Source organism: Dreissena polymorpha, chromosome 13, assembly GCF_020536995.1.
Source record: "Dreissena polymorpha isolate Duluth1 chromosome 13, UMN_Dpol_1.0, whole genome shotgun sequence".
In the NCBI taxonomy this organism is placed as follows: Eukaryota; Metazoa; Mollusca; class Bivalvia; order Myida; family Dreissenidae; genus Dreissena; species Dreissena polymorpha.
This window is the reverse complement of record NC_068367.1, coordinates 15,757,676-15,774,708: the sequence shown is the minus strand read 5'-3', so window position 1 is coordinate 15,774,708 and position 17,033 is coordinate 15,757,676. Positions and strand designations below refer to the sequence as shown.

Sequence of the window (17,033 nt, the reverse complement as noted above, 5' to 3'; positions counted from 1 at the left end):
GTTTCTGCTCAAAAACTTGAAATTGGATGGAGATATTCTGCTAAAATTGTGCGTGTAGGTAGCTTTAAGCATACCAGTATACCAAGCTCCAAAGTTGGATAAAGATCAAGGTCACTTAAAAAAAATGTTTTTACTTAGATACGTATTTTCACGCATTTGTAAACCCTTAGAAAGTCAAATTTAATTAAAGGCCTTTCTTACTAGATTCAAGTTTTAAAGGCTTCATGTCCTACTGATGAGCAGCAAACAGTGTATTACCTGAACAGACTGCGAGTTACTCGCAGGCTGTTCTGGTTTAATTCTGTTTGCACATAGCCATTTTCACTTTGCTTCTGAGTGGGAAAGGGTTAAAGACCAGTTTGATAAGGTTACTGTTGCCTAAAATGAAGATAATGACTAAAGTTTGAAGGAGATATTGCACAGAAATTGTGAGTGTATGTGTGGCTTATGTACAGATCTGGTTTCGGATTGCACCATAATTTAAATCAAATTGTTAACTAAAATTTTAAAAGCCTGTTTTTATGGTGTTGCAATGTTTCTTGTATTATGATATTTTCTCTAGCAAATTCGTCAAGAAGTCTGACGTAGATATATCTGGAAACAACCTAATATTGACAGCTGGTGAGCTGAAGAGACGAAAGGCAGCCAAACGTAAACAAGAGCGGAAAAGGGGTTACTGTGAATGCTGTAAACTGAAATATGAGGACCTTGATAAGGTATACTGAAACAGTGACAAAATACTGTAAAATCTTTTATATATGTCTGCATGAAATTTCCTCATGTTTTTAATGACTTTGTTGTATACTTGTAAATTATTTTATTTCTGAGTTTGGCCAAAAAAAATAACAGCAGCAAATCAGCTTATTATATTGGTTGGGATCTGAAAGTTTGTGAATTGGCAGACCCTCAAAATCATTGAAAATTCATGCCCCAGGAAAAGTAAGGGTTTTGCAGTACTATATCAGTGGAATATTCAGTTTCCGCATCTATTTGTAACTATTACTAAAATGTGAGTTGTTAAACCCTTAATCTAAGATGCTGAATACAAATTTTCTAAGGACTGAAAATATTCACCTTCAAGATACTCCAGTTATAAATAATTAGCTTCAGTCTGTACTGCATGTTCTTATTGACCTGGTTGGTTTTGAAGTATTTATTCCTTGCAAATACAAACTTTGAGTATAAAGCTAGAGCTTCTTGTAAATCATTCCACTGTCGAGATCTTTTAAAGCATGTGATAAATACATATACCTAAATCTAACCGTAAAATGTAAGAAAAAAATGGTTGAACAATACGTAAAATAAAACAACCAAACATAATATGTAGCTGTAGTTTAATGATTGTTGTATGATGAGTGCTTGTGCTGAAGAGAAGAACTGCTTGAAAGGAGGGAGGACTACGATTAGGATGATTTAACTTGAAAGTAGAATAAAGGGAGAGCAGTTGGAGTTCCAATGATGAAAAGAGAGAAATTATTAATTTGGTTGTGCGGAAAAACAATTCTGTTAGGTCTGTGTGTGTCGCTGCAAAGATTACTGTCATTTTTAGCTCTACTATTATATATGAAATATAAATAGTGGAGCTATCATACTCACCCTAGCGTTGGGGTGCAAATGTTAAAGTTTGCGTATTACCCCAAATATTTTCAATGTCCCTTGACATATTGCTTTCATATTTTGCATACTTGTTTACCAACATGACCCCAACCTATAAACAAGAGCAAACAACTCTATCAAGCATTTTGTCATAATTATGGCCCCTTTTTCACTTAGAATATGCAGCAAATGTTAAAGTTTGTGTACTACCCCAAATATTTCCTATGTCCCTTGACATATTGCTTTCATATTTTGCATACATGTTTACCAACATGACCCCAACCTATAAACAAGAGCAGACAACTGTATCAAGCATTTTGACACAATTATTGCCCCTTTTATATTTAGAATATGCATATTATTGATAATTCTATGTTAAAGTTTGTGTACTACCCCAAATATTTCCTATGTCCTTTGACATATTGCTTTTATATTTTACATACTTCTTTACCAACATCACCCCAATCTATAAACAAGAGCAGACAACTATATCAAGCATTTTGACAGAATTATGGCCCCTTTTATACTTAGATAATTGAACATTTTGCTTAAATTGCCATAACTTCTTTATTTATGATCAGATTTTATTAATACTTTGACGAAACCACACTTACCTGAATACCACAATGGATTCCACCCAAACAATACCCCATGCCCCCCACCACCCCCACCTCCCCCCCCCCCCCCCCCCCCCCCCCCCCCCCCCCCAAAAAAAGAAAACAAAAAATAAATAATTTTTTTCCTTTTTTTATTTTTGAAAGATCGTCTAATAAATTATTGAATATGAACAATTTACCCACGATGGCTTACGTTATAATGTCAAGCACTCGATTAGTCGAGCGCACTGTCCTCTGACAGCTCTTGTTAAAGACTTTTCTTCACATTTTGGCATTTCAATAGATGTATTCACAGCTGTAAAGATGTCGAAATTAGTGTCTTCAGACTTAAATGGATTGCCGAACATTTGGGGTCATCAGACTTAAATGAATAAAGCAGGGTTACCTGTTAGTGATGAATATTGTCTGAGCCTTAGACAATTGCTTTGAGTATTGATTTTTAGCTCTGCATTTTCGGAGAAAACCTGAGGTATTGTCATAGCCAGCTCGTCATCCGCCGTCCGCGTCGTGCTAAAACCTTAACATTGGCTCTAAAATCAAAGTGCTTCCACCTACAACTTTGAAACGTTATATGTAGATGCACCTTGATGAGTTCTACAGGCCACACCAATTTTGGGGTCACTATGTCAAAGGTCAAGGTCACTGTAACCTCTAAAAAAAAAATTCTGACAAGCTTTCATTTATTCAAAACTGCACCCGTAGTCGAGCGTGGCACCAGTGTTATGCAGTGCTCTTGTTCTGGTTTGTTTCAAAAAATCATGTAAATTGTATGATCAGCAACACCATACATTACATCAATAAAGTGAAATAAATGGGAAGTGTTTAGTTGCTGAAGAGTTGTGCATGTCTTAGTTTTTACGCACTCTTGACAGAATATAAGGAACATTTGTAAACAACTGAAATGAAGTTGCCAAATAGTTATTTTAAAAAATTAACACCCATGCACCGTAGTTTAAGGTCAAAATATTCATTCAATGTGTCAAGCATTAGCTTTAGGACACTGCATGGCTTTTTTTTGGCCTGATTTTATAGCCGAAATTGGGCTATATTCCCAATTGCAAAAAGTATACTTTTTTCCCAAAATTTGCTAAAAAAATTCCCAAACTGGAAAACAACGCTTATGATTCTGCTGTTTCGTTTTTTTACAAAGCGTAGTCCGATCCGGGCTTGAAGCGCCTTCTTATAAAATGTTGCCTGATGCAAGATTGTTTTCCTTGCTAAAATATGAGGCCAGGTATACATTGTTGTACTATAGTGCTGCCAAATGAGGCTATTGCTTCTGATTAAAGATGTTGAACACTTTAATGAAGTTTTAAATTCCAATTTGTTTTCCCAATTTCTTGAAAATGCCGATAAAATTCCCATTTACAAAGCCATGGGCTATCTTCCCAAACTGCTGAAAAAAAAACCTGGTGTCACACTTGAAACATCTTGTGGCAAGCCATGTTTATTTAAATCTTTTGTTGTCTACAATAGCAAGTGAAAGAGAATTTTATTGGGCCATTTCGTTCTCCCTATAAGTTTTCAAATGTCCTTTAAAAACTGTTCACATTTTTATGCCCCCCTTCGAAGAAGAGGGGGTATATTGTTTTGCACATGTCGGTTGGTAGGTCCGTACACCAAATGGTTTCCCGATGATAACTCAAGAACGCTTAGGTACATTGATCATGACTGGCAGATGACCCCTATTGATTTTCAGGTCAAAGGTCACGGTCAAGGTCACGTTGGGGGAGGGGCATATGTCTCCTACCGCGGATTACTTGTTATGTCTACCTAAGCAGGTGAATATTTTTTCCAGATGTACAATTATCTTTTTAAAAGTGTTTTCATTTTGTACCACAGCATGTTCAGGAAGATCAGCATCGTCGCTATGTAAAGGACAAGAGTCACTACAAGGCCCTCGACATCCTCATAGACTCCGGCCCGTCCACCAGTAAATTCTTGCAGCAGATCCTGACCAGAGCCATAGTGCAGAAGAGGGAACTGACCAGGTGGGTTGATAAATAGCTACATGTTATCAAACTTATCAGTGGAGATTTACAATTATCTAGCTTATTAGGTTGACTAGGTAATAAAACTTATGTGGGTTGACAACTAGCTTATTAAGTGAAACAGCTGGGTTGACAACTAGCTTATCAAACTGACCAGGTGGGTTGACAATTAGCTAATAAAGCTTAGCAGGTGGTTTGTCAACTAGCTAATTAAGTGCAGCAGCTGGGTTGACAACTAGCTTATCAGGCTGTCCAGGTGGGTTTACAACTAGGGATTCAAAAGATTAAACAAGATATTTTCTGGTTAACCTTTTACTGTTGACATATCAATCTATAAATGTTTACGTTTTTTTTTAATGTCATATTGCTCGTTTATGTACTCTATTTAAATAGGAATGTAATTTTTGATCAACTCTGTTGATGACGTAAGTGGCCATATCTTTTTTTTAATAAAAATGAATTAAAGCAATTCATTTTAGCTCACCTGAGCACAATGTGCTCATTGGGATCTTTTGTGATCGCCTTTTGTCCGTCGTCCGTTGTTAAATCTCTAGAGGCCACATTAATTGTCCAATATTCATGAAATTTGGTCAGAAGATTAGTGATATCTTGGATGAGTTCGAAAATGGTTACGTTTGCTTGAAAAACATGGCTGCCAAGGGATTCCTTATATGGCTATAGTAAAATATTGTTAACACTCTAGAGGCCACATTTATTGTCTGATCTTCATGAAACTTGGTCAGAAGATTCATCCCAATAATATCTTGGACAAGTTCGAAAATGATGCCGGTTGGTTAAAAACATGGCCGCCAGGGGGCGGGGCATTTTTCCTAATATGGCTATAGTAAAACCTTGTTAACACTCTAGAGGCCACATTTATTTTCCGATCTTCATGAAACTTGGTCAGAACATTTGCCCCAATGATATTTTGGATAAGTCTGAAAGTGGTAACCTTTGCTTGAAAAACATGGCTGCCAAGGGGCGGGGCATTTTTCCTTATATGGCTATAGTAAAATCTTGTTAACACTCTAAAGGCCACATTTATAGTCCCATCTTTATAAAACTCGGTCAGAAGATTCATCCCAATAATATCTTGGACGAGTTCAAAAATGATGCCAGTTGGTTGGAAAACATGGCCACCACGGAGGCAGTGCATTTTTCCTTATATGGCTCTAGTAAAACCTTGTTAACACTCTAGAGGCCACATTTATTTTCCGATCATCATGAAACTTGGTCAAAAGATTTGTCCCAATGATATCTTGGATGAGTTCGAAAATGGTTTTGGTTGCTTTAAAAACATGGCCACCAGGGGCGGGGCATTTTTCCTTGTATGGCTATAGTAAAACCTTGTTAACACTCTAGAGGCCACATTTATTGTCCAATCTTCATGAAATTTGGTCAGAAGATTGGTCTGAATGATAATTTGGATGAGTTTGAAAATAATTATGTTTGCTTGAAAAACATGGCTTCCATGGGACGGGGCATTTTTCCTTATATGGCTATAGTAAAATCTTGTTAACACCTTAGAGGCCACATTTACTGTCCGATCTTCATGAAACTTAATCAGAAGATTCATCCCAATAATATCTTGGACGAGTTCAAAAATGATGCTGGTTGGTTGAAAAACATGGCTGCCAGGGGGGGCGGAGCATTTTTCCATATATGGCTATAGTAAAACCTTGTTAACACTCTAGAGGCCACATTAATTTTCCGATTTTCATGAAACTTGGTCAGAAGATTTGTCCCAATAATATCTTGTTATCTCAGGTGAGCGACTTTGGGCCTTTCAGGCCCTATTGTTTATAAATTTAATGTATGCAGGGGACAAAGATTCCACTCGTCCGCTTGTATTGACAAGTTATATCTTCAAAGGTCAATTGAATTCCCTGAAAGTGACGAGTGAAAAAATCTGATGTTAAACATGTATTTGTTTACCAGTTATATAAAAAAAAAAATTAAATTGCTTTTCTAAAGCACATCTATTCCCAAAGTAAAACTAAAATGTTATTTTTATGTTCTTTAATTTTCTGAATAATCCGAAATTGATAACTAATCCAATGTGATCAAAATAATTGTGCCTTCATTGTACATCGCATTCACGCATGTGTAGTATGACAAACAATAACTCCACTTGCCCAACATCAAACACATGATGTCAGCTGTCAATCAAATTCTTCTTGGTATCAGCAGGCAGCCGAATACTAGCCGTCCCAATGTGGTGTATACAATAAGGGTACAACGTAACATGTCACAGATCAATACTGACCTATCTCATCTACAACAGCGCTGTAGGGACGGCGAGAAAAACAACTTGGTTTTAATTAAGAGAATTAGTTTTAACATTAAAAAAAAAAGACCTACCAATTTTTTAACTAAAAGTAAAGATTTAAAGGTTCAAGGCGCTACAAAGTTTTTATTCAGCAATCAAATATGTAAGCCCACACTTTCCTCGAGGTAGAATGACATGATGTTTTACATTAAGTATAATGTTCACATGCTTTCCATGATATGATGGAACTGTAGCGTAACATGATGTTTTACATTAAGTATAATGTTCACATGCTTTCCATGATATGATGGAACTGTAGCGTATTTACTTTCAAACAAAATTTAAGTTGTATCAGCCCATTGCAATATTTATTTCACACATATTTGAAGAACAGTGCATGTGTTTGCAGGAGAAGTGAAAAATTTAAGGCTCATGTCTTGCAGGTCTAGTGCATTTGAAATATTTATGTCCCTGCAGGGTTCGACACTAAGGCACGTCCGACAGACATTGTCTAGTAAGATCGGTGGTCGGGCTAGTAAAACTGCGGGCTAGCTTGTCCGACTGGTCGTATATAAATTTAAAAAAAATCTATACTGATTCATAAAACTTTAAATAACTGCTGTGAAAGCCTGTACTTTTAATGTGTAAAATTACTCTTGTATTTACATTAAAACAAAACTAGTATATTTAAATAAACGCTGAGCATTCACATGATTCATCGCTATTTTTAGACGCAAAGGAGAGCTTCCTGCAGAAATTGCTTGTTTCAATTGGTCAAGTTGTCATGAATATTAATGATTTTCTGCAGTGTCGTAAAACTGTAGAGCATGATTTTACGACTTCTATCGAAAATCGGTATCGTCAATGTAAACATTTTTGCGTAGCAGACAAGATAATGTAATTTAAAGAATGGCTTTGTTCAAGTTCGGATTTTTGTCTGACAAATCAGTTAATAAAAAAGAGTCCGACACTTAACTGACACAAAACGTATATATGAAGAAACACGAAAACGTCAATTTTATCCTAGATGGAAAATTGAGTCAGTTCCCATGGCTTGAATGTGACGAAGAAAAGCAAAAAAAGGGTTATTTTATTGTTTTACTCTATGCATAAAAAAATCTGGTGTTCACTGATAATTAACTGATAAATCCTGATTAAACAGTTACATGACACAATTGTGTTCATTTGCTGTGTCATTTATGGTCTAGTAGACATCAGGTTCGGGCTAGTACATTTTAAGAGGAGCTGGTCCGACGGTCTTGCTGTAAAAAAAGTTAATGTCGAACCCTGCCCTGGTATGTATTTGTTTATCCCGCATAAAAGCATATGGGAAAGAAGTTCTATAAACTACACAAATAGTGATGTTCATTTTCACGCTCCTTTTTTGGCACTGCATACGTTCGCATCGTATCCCTTGCAAAATATTGTGTTTCTTTGTTCATTCAGTGTAAATTATGTTAAATTTAATTGATATAAAGATGTCTCCTTTTTTTGGTAGATGTTCGACATAGATATGATTATGTATCAAATTCTGATTGAGCAAATACAACGTTAACTGGTCAAGATTTTAACAATGATTATCTATATACAACGGTTATTTCTAAATACTTAATTTCTGTGTGCAATCAGTCTTGGATATTGGTCAACAAAACATCACAATAAACAGACCAAAGTCTCAATTGATTTATTTTTATTGCATTTAATTAACATGTCAATAACATCTATGCTTAAAGCCTCACTCCCAACAGTTTGCAAGTTATATTTTCCCCGAGTTAAGCGAAACAATAGTGCCCTTTATCAAAACATTATCTCGTTTGTAACCACACTTGTTCGGGTTTATTGCTTTATTACTGTGTTTACACCTTCTTGTTTTTTTCTCGTTGGTGTGACCTTTTGTTCCTGGCTGTATGCGGCACAAAAAAATAATTATTCCTACTATTTTCAGCTTGGAAAAGCAGTAATTAAAAAAATCAGGTTTAAGTGTACAAAAAAAGTAACTGGGTCACTGATTGTTTCAGTAGGTTTACCTGTTGCATCCCCAGTGTACAAAAAAAGTAAACACAGTGTACAAAAAAAAAGTAAGTGGGTCACTGATTGTTTCAGTAGGTTTACCTGTTGCATCTCCACAAAAAACTCCAATTAATAGTTCTTTTTAACATTTTCATAACAGGAATTCACAAGTCTCATCGTCCAACACGAAGCCTCTTGAAACTGTTCGGCGTTCCCCCAGAAAAGATGCTGCAAAGTCACCAAGGAAATTATCAGCATCAAGTCCAAATTTGACTGCTGTCCAGTCAATGTCCAAAAGCAAACAGTCTTTGTCAGGGAAAGAAAACTGCTCTCCTAAGCAAATGCTGGTCCAACATACACAAGTTTTAGTGAATGAAGACATATTACAACATCCAAAAGAACTAAGTGTAAACAAGACCAGTGTTGATATTGAAATAAAAGATAATGTCACAATTATTTCTCATGGAAGTCCAAACAAATGTCCGCAAGCATTGGAAGAGGGTAATGGAAATTTGAGAAAAGATGAAACAATATCTTTGTCTAATCAGAGTGGTTTTAACGATGTTAGAGGTACTGAAGGAATTGAAAGAAAGAAAATAACTAAAACGAGGGGGAAAAGTTATGATAACAAATCTGCAAATAATTTGACATCCCCACAAACAGACAATCAATTATCGGCACAAGAAGTCAGTAGTGCTGAATCTTGTAAGAACTTAAGACTTTCTCCACAGAATAATATGGGTACTGTGAAATCACCTTTAAAAGATAGAGACATAGTGAACTCGCCATGCAAACATCCAGAGGTCAAGTTTACATGGAAAGGCTGTGATATTGTATCTCCAAAAAACTTAAACAAACTGCAATCTATGAAACTAGATACATGTTCATTCAATAAATCATTAAACATTATTACAAATTCCGCCACATCATCTGATTTACAAAAAGAAGCTGTAACATTTAATCAAAATGACAATGAAAAAGATAAAAGTGATTCAATGAAAAGTGTGAATAATTCAAATAGTAAGTCAAAGAACAAATCCAGCAAGTATTGGACGTATGTTGTTGGAAAAGTGAGTGAACAAATAACGAACAAATCTGACTTGCCAAAGGAATTAAAAATCTTGCAAGATGATTCATTTAGGGTGTCATCGAATTTAACAGAAGGAAGAATGAGGATAAGAAAGTCTATAAATTATGTCAGAAATAAGATTGATCATCTTTCTAAGAAGGAATTTCTTGAAGATGCTGATAATTTGAATGATGCAGATACTGATGATCAAATAGACAAGAAACAGAGTGCTATGGCAAAGAACATTGTTCAAAGTACAGTTGGGAATGACTGTCCAAATGATGATGACAATTCAAAGAAAGATGAATCAAATAAAAAAATATTGGCTACAAAAAGCAGTCAAAGTTTACCAACTGCTTTTAATGAACAAAAAGATGAAGCAGAGACAAAAGAAGTTCAAATTAGGGAAAACAATGCATTGGATGATTGTGAACAGAGAAGAGAAAAATCTAAAAATGGCAAATTTTGGACTTATGAACCTGTAATAGTGACAGAAAGTGAAAGTAAAGGGGAAAATATTCCTTTTGAATTGCGTAAATTGAAGGGCGTAATGAACCTTTCAAAGGTGAACCTACATAGTCCAAGACGTAGACGTTCTAGATTTCTAACAAACACAGATTCCGAAAATGGAGATACGCAAGAAAAGCAATCTGAATATTCTTGTACAAAAGTTAGTGTTAAGGATACAAAAGGGACCAATAAGGAAAATATAATAGAAAAAGAAAGTGTTAATACAATGAAAAATACTGGATTGAATAGTGAGAATGACAATTTCGAACAAGCTACTGAAGGTAAACAAAACAAGCCTCATGGAAAACATAGAAATGATGATGCTAAGTCCTCCAGCAAATCAAGAAAACAGTATTGGTGTTATGTACCAGTTGAAAGTGATTATAAAGATGATGTAGAAGATCAGAATCTGCCTAAAGAGTTGAAGGGGCTGAAAGGTTTACCAGAATGGTTTTGCGATGCAAACTCTGATGGTGGTTGTGAAAGACGTTCCAAAATGATTGCCAAAGAACAGATTCATGAAGACCATCAAAACGAAGATAAGAGGGGAGATAAGAATATCGATCAGTCCAAAAAGGAAGCAAAAGTAGATGCAGTTCTGGCAAAAGAATGTTTTGAAAAGTTGATAAGCTGTAGCTCAAGTAAGATACGTTATGAGGTATCTACTGATGACTTTGAAGCATGCTTTGCCAAAGCTTGGAGGGGTCTGGAGTTGCCAGATTTTAAAAACAGAAGTGAGCCCAGTTTCACATTTCATAGCAAGACGAACAGCTCTAAGCAGTCAAGTGTAAGACAAGAAATGAGTTCTGAAGATGAAGCTAGTGGCAAAGAAGTTGACAATGATGAAAAAAGCCGACAGTCTGCAAAAGCAATGAATGATAATGTCATTGATCATTTTGTACATTCAGACATTCCCAGTGATATACAGACACTAAATGAGGATGGTCAGGTTCTACATTTTACTAAAACTTTGGCTGAAAGGATCAAAGAGAGACCTGCCAGAAGATCTTCAGTACAATCTTGCAATTTAAACCAAAGATCTAGGAGTAACTCATTTAGCAGTAATAATTCAGAGTCAAAAAGATCTGAAAGCAGTGCTAAACCTGTGAATTCAGCACCAAAAAGGCGTTCTCCCAAACTGTCCAATTTGGTCAGTCCTGAATTCGTCAAAAATATTACAAAACAAAAGAGTTGCAGTAGAATTGCAAGCACTAAAATCATGAATAAATATAAAACACAAAGGCAGGAAATTATGGCCAGTGGGTATCAAGGAGACGATGAAGTGGAAAAAACACCTAGAGTTGCTGCTTCAAAAGTCGAGAAGAAAAAAATGAATACGTTAGCATTAAAAGATTGCACTGTAAAGAGTGGTTGCAAAGATGTAATTGTTTATGCTGAAACTGACATTAAAAGCACTTTAAAAAGCAAGTCACGTAAGAAGAAACAATTTTGGGAATATGTGCCTGTTACTGTTGATAATGTAGGTGAAAACGATAGTGATAACAAGCATCTGCCAAGAGAAATTAGACTATTGAATGGTGTTTCTTTATCTGATGGGGAATCCAGAAGAAAATCTAGATTATGTGGAATTACAAAAAGTGTTGATAATCTTGTTGTGGATGATTGTACTAAAGATGATGGTGAAAATGTTGCCAATGGTGGTTATGAAAAAAATAATGGTGAAAGGCTAGCATTGAAAGATTGCGCTGTAAAGAGTGTGAACAAAGATGCAGTGCTTGATTCTAAAACTGACGCCCAAAGCACTTCAAAAAGCATATCACGAAAGAAGAAACAATTTTGGGAATATGTGCCTGTAACTGTTGATAATATAGATGAAAATAACAGTGATAACAAGTATCTGCCAAGAGAAATTAGACTTTTAAATGTTGTTTCTCTATCTGATGGGGAATCCAGACGAACATCTAGATTATGTGGAAATAAAGAAACTGTGAATGCAATTAGTGTTGAACAAAAAAAATTAGAACTTATCAGTAGGACAAAAAGGGTAAGCGTTGATGATACAGACATTGGAAAGGATACTGTTGGCAGGAGACAGATTGTTTTTAACTATGAAACAGGAGAGTCTGATAATCAGAGCACCAAGTCAAAAACAAATGAAACTAAAAACAAAAGTGTTAATGAATTTGATAGCATTGACATAGATGATGAAAACATTGAAAAGAAAGGAAATGTGGAGCCCATGGAAAAACAAGTAGACAAATCCTGCCATAACAGATCAACTAGGAAAAAGAAAGTTTTTTGGGATTATGAAATTGTAGAGGAGAATGAGGAAGTAGGCTTGTCACAAAAGTCAAAGCACAAGGAATTGCAACTGATATCGGATTCATGGAATAATTGGTCAGAGACTAAAAGTGGTAAAAGATCAAGATCACGATCTAAATACTATGGGGATCATGAAGAAACAGAAACTGAGGATAGTGACAGTGAAATACTGAAGGTTGTAGAAAAGTCAGAGTCTGTAAAGGTTAGAAGAAGCAAGTCTCCAGTATTCAAGTCTAGCTCACAAACATTCAAGCCAAATCGCGTTTCCTCTCCAGTGTTCAATAAGTCACCGGGGCGTAAAATGAAAGAGACTGTTTTTAGGAAAAATGATCCTGTTGAAGCACAAGATGGGGAAATCTCTAAAAATGAGAATCCACTTGGGAATCCAGAAAGAAATGGGAGACTTACACCTGATAATAGCCCGATAGTGGGAGGTGCACAGAGCAGTGGGTATAGCAGAACACCTAGAGAAGAGAGGAAAAAAATGTGGAAGAGAAAAAGATTGGAATCAAAGAAAAAAAATGTGGAAAATGAATTCAAAAGAAGAAAAATAGTGTCTTTGAACTCAGACCTCAGGTCTTCTCCAAGAAAGAAGTTAGCAACTGATTTTAATTGTCACACTTTAAAGAACCTAAACGAAGCATCACAGTCCTCTTTAAGATGGGAACCAATCGCTTTGAAAGAATCCGAGCCTGAGCCAGAAAGTACAGAAAAGGTGAAACTTAATAAAAGCTGGACTTTGTTAAGTGAAAGAAGCGTGTCAAAACTGCTGTCAAGTGAGGATGATGCAGAAAGTTTTAACGGTTTTGAAGAAGGTGACACCAGCTTGCCTTCTGACTTGTCTTACAATGAATGCTCAGAAATTGATGTGCCGAAGGAAGACAAAGAACAGTGGGATATAGAAGATATCGCCAATGATAACAATGAAAAAGCGAGGAGCATGGTGCAGTTTGAGAGGCTTGTGCCACCGGTGATGTCATCACCCTGGAAACACTCAAATTCCTCCTGGGATGAAGCGTGTGATTCCTATGTTGACAGATCTCTACAAAACCTAACCAACTCCTCGTTTAGGGCTGCAAATAGCAGCATGTATTACAGTTTTGCCAGTCCCAGAAAGAGTCCTAGAAAGGATTTTGGGTTTTCTAGCCCAGTCAAGAGTATGAGTGATTGTTTGGCTGGCAGAGTTTGCAGTGAAACACCAACTAAAAAAGTTGCATTTCAAAATGAACCGAAGTTGGAGTCTCGCGTTGATGAAGAGATCGTGTTCAACTTTGGGAGTCCACAGAAGAACAATCGCGTGTACAGCCCCTTGAAGAATGTTCATGGTGAAGTTTTGGATCCCTCGACAAGTCCAGTGATTCAGAAAGTTACGTACACCCCAGTGTCAATTGAAAGGGTGCCAAAAAGAGCAAAAAGAAGCACCAACTTTTAATTAAATGGCATCGTTAATTTTGTGTATATTGTTGGTTAAAGGTGTATACAAATTTAACTGTAATTAAAAAAGATAAGTAGACAATAATTGATTTGTTATTAAATTGTGTGCCCATTGAAGACATTTGTTGAGAAATTAGAGACTCCTTAAATTAATGTTCATAACATGCATAAAGTAATTACGAAACATTTACCATTATTTGATTTTTCATTATATTAGTTTTTGTACAGGTGAAATCATCCCTTTATTTGAATACTGAATGCAACATTTCTTACCAAAATATGCCATACCATTATATGCATAAGTTTTCATAAATGATCTTTAAGTAATATGATACTAATACATTCAAGAGAGAAAATACTGGTGGCTTAACTGTCTGAAAGTTTTATTCATACTAGAAATGTATTTGTTTGTTGATGGCGATAAGTATGGCTGTCCGTTATTCAATAAATTGTAGGTTGTTATAATTTTTATGTCCCCAACCACTATAGTGGGGGACATATTGTTTTTGCCCTGTCTGTCTGTCTGTCTGTTTGCGCCATTTTTAACATGTTGCAATAACTTTTGCTATATTGAAGATAGCAACTTCATATTTGGCATGCATGTGCATCTCATGGAGCTGCACAATTTGAGTGGTAAAATGTCAAGGTCAAGGTGATCCTTCAAGGTCAAAGGGAAAAAACACTAAATCAAAGCGTCACAGAAGGGGACATAGTGTTTCTGACCAACACATTTCTTGTTTAATTTGGCATATATATATGATTACAATACAGACCTTTCCGAAACATTTTAGTTCAATTGTTATTCAGTACTCTGCGTAACTTTACAGCTTGTCAATAAACAGTCACGAAAAAACAATTATTATAATGATAATGATGAGAAGCACATCTGTGCAACTGCTGCATAGTTTAAAGATGTTATTTGTTAGGTTTCCATCAACTGTGTGATTGTGTGTGGCGTGTAAACATGTGTATATCGTTAAATATAAAACTATAAAACATGTATAAAATAATCCAATTAGTCTTTTTAGTGTGTGTAATTTTATTTGTTACATGTGTTACTACACCGGTTGCTGTATTATATGATTTTAAGGAGAGCTTAAAACAATTATTTATTTAAAACTGTTGGCTTTATTAATTATGCCCCCCTTCGAAGAAGAGGGGGTATATTGCTTTGCTCATGTCGGTCCGTCCATCAGGTGGTTTCCGGATGATAACTCAAGAACACTTGGGCCTAGGATCATGAAACTTCATAGGTACATTGATCATGACTCGCAGATGACCCCTATTGATTTTGAGGTCACTAGGTCAAAGGTCAAGGTCATGGTGACCCGAAATAGTAAAATGGTTTCCGGATGATAACTCAAGAACGCATACGCCTAGGATCATGAAACTTCATAGGTAGATTGATCATGACTTGCAGATGACCCCTATTGATTTTTAGGTCAAAGGTCAAGGTCACAGTGACCCGGAATAGTAAAATGGTTTCCGGATGATAACTCAAGAATGCATACGCCTAGGATCATGAAACTTCATCATTAGATAGATCATGACTCGCAGATGACCCCTATTGATTTTGAGGTCACTAGGTCAAAGGTCAAGGTCACTGTGACCCGAAATAGTAAAATGGTTTTCGGATGATAACTCAAGAACGCATATGCCTAGGATCATGAAACTTAATAGGTACATTGATCATGACTCGCAGATGACCCCTATTGATTTTGAGGTCACAAGGTCAAGGTCACGGTGACCCGAAATAGTAAAATGATTTTAGGGTGATAACTCAAGAACGCATACTCCTAGGATTATGAAACTTCATAGGTAGATTGATCATGACTCGCAGATGACCCCTATTTATTTTGAGGTCACTAGGTCAAAGGTCAAGGTGACACAAAATAGTAAAATGGTTTTCGGATAATAACTCAAGAACACATATGCCTAGGATCATGAAGCTTCTTGGGTAGATTGATCATGACTCGCAGATGACCCCTATTGATTTTGAGGTCACTAGGTCAAAGGTCATGGTCACGGTGACCCGAAATAGTAAAATGGTTTTCGGATGATAACTCAAGAACGCATATGCCTAGGATCATGAAACTTCATGGGTAGATTGATTATGACTCGCAGATGACCCCTTTTGATTTTTAGGTCAAAGGTCAAGGTCACAGTGACAAAAAACGTATTCACACAATGGCTGCCACTACAACGGACAGCCCATATGGGGGCATGCATGTTTTACAAACAGCCCTTGTTTTAAGTTGTTTTTGTCACTGGTTCAAATGGTCTTATTTGTTTTGCTGACCACAGAAAGTAGTGTAGTTTTTAGTCACTTGTGAAATTGTAAGTTGGCACCAATTAATTTTTATCACTAGAGACCAGAAACATATACACATTATTATTTAATGTTCCTTTCTAATTTATGGAACAAAACTTAGCTATTTTCAGTTTATATTTAAGGTCTAATTGGAAACTTGATCTGTGAAGCTCATTTACTGTCTATTTATGATGTTACATTACCATTATATAATACAATAACATTAACATATGACCTTCTTGGAGAGTATTGTAGGCTTCTTATGTGTTGTTATGTATGTGTTGTCATTGTCGTTTGTTTACCTTTCCCAACTACATTGCTGCAAATCAAATTGTTCTTTTTAGTCATTTGCATCAGTTCCTCTGAAACACGTCTATTAAGTACAGCATTTGCCTCATATTTAATTTTGTGTATTTGTTCATTTTAAACATTCATCGTAGCTAGGGGTTACTTGCCTAGTAATTCGAATATGTTTAAAAAGCTATTACACATATGACGATTTTTAAACTTTTTCACAATGAACTTCATTTGTCATCGTTTAATTTATAATTACTGGATTCACTGTTATAACATACTGAAGCTTGGTCATGATGACATGCTACTTTTTAATCCTACCCTCTACCTTTATTTCAATGGATCAGGTTTTATATATATTGTGAAAGATCGAGTGCATTTTGATGTGACGTATGCCTGAGAAAATAAATGCTAAAATACCACATGTTCTTGATCGTTACTAAACCATTAATGGAACCAACTAGATTGGACGTGTTCACAGATTATGTTCCCAGACTTGTAACATTTAAGGAAATGCTCAGCTCTTTAGAAAGAACGATTGGTTAAGACGATCCGGGTTTAAAACGGCAGGACGAGGTGATGTTTTATATTTTGGTTGTTTTATTATTATGCCCCCCCTTCGAAGAAGAGGGGGTATATTGCTTTGCAC

At 35.9% G+C, this 17,033-nt stretch overlaps 1 protein-coding gene across 4 annotated transcripts in view; it reads left to right on the top strand.

Moving 5' to 3' along the window:
* Positions 1–16,806, top strand: part of LOC127855145 (uncharacterized) — a 43,655-nt gene extending 26,849 nt beyond the window's left edge. For all 4 annotated transcript variants that reach the window (XM_052390548.1, XM_052390546.1, XM_052390545.1 and 1 more), the window contains exons 10-12: positions 563–716; positions 4,056–4,204; positions 8,644–16,806. In XM_052390548.1, coding sequence (XP_052246508.1) covers positions 563–716; positions 4,056–4,204; positions 8,644–13,777 — 5,437 coding nt within the window. In that variant the 3' untranslated portion in view covers positions 13,778–16,806. The remainder of the gene's footprint in view (positions 1–562; positions 717–4,055; positions 4,205–8,643) is intronic.
* The last annotated feature ends 227 nt before the right edge of the window (positions 16,807–17,033 follow it).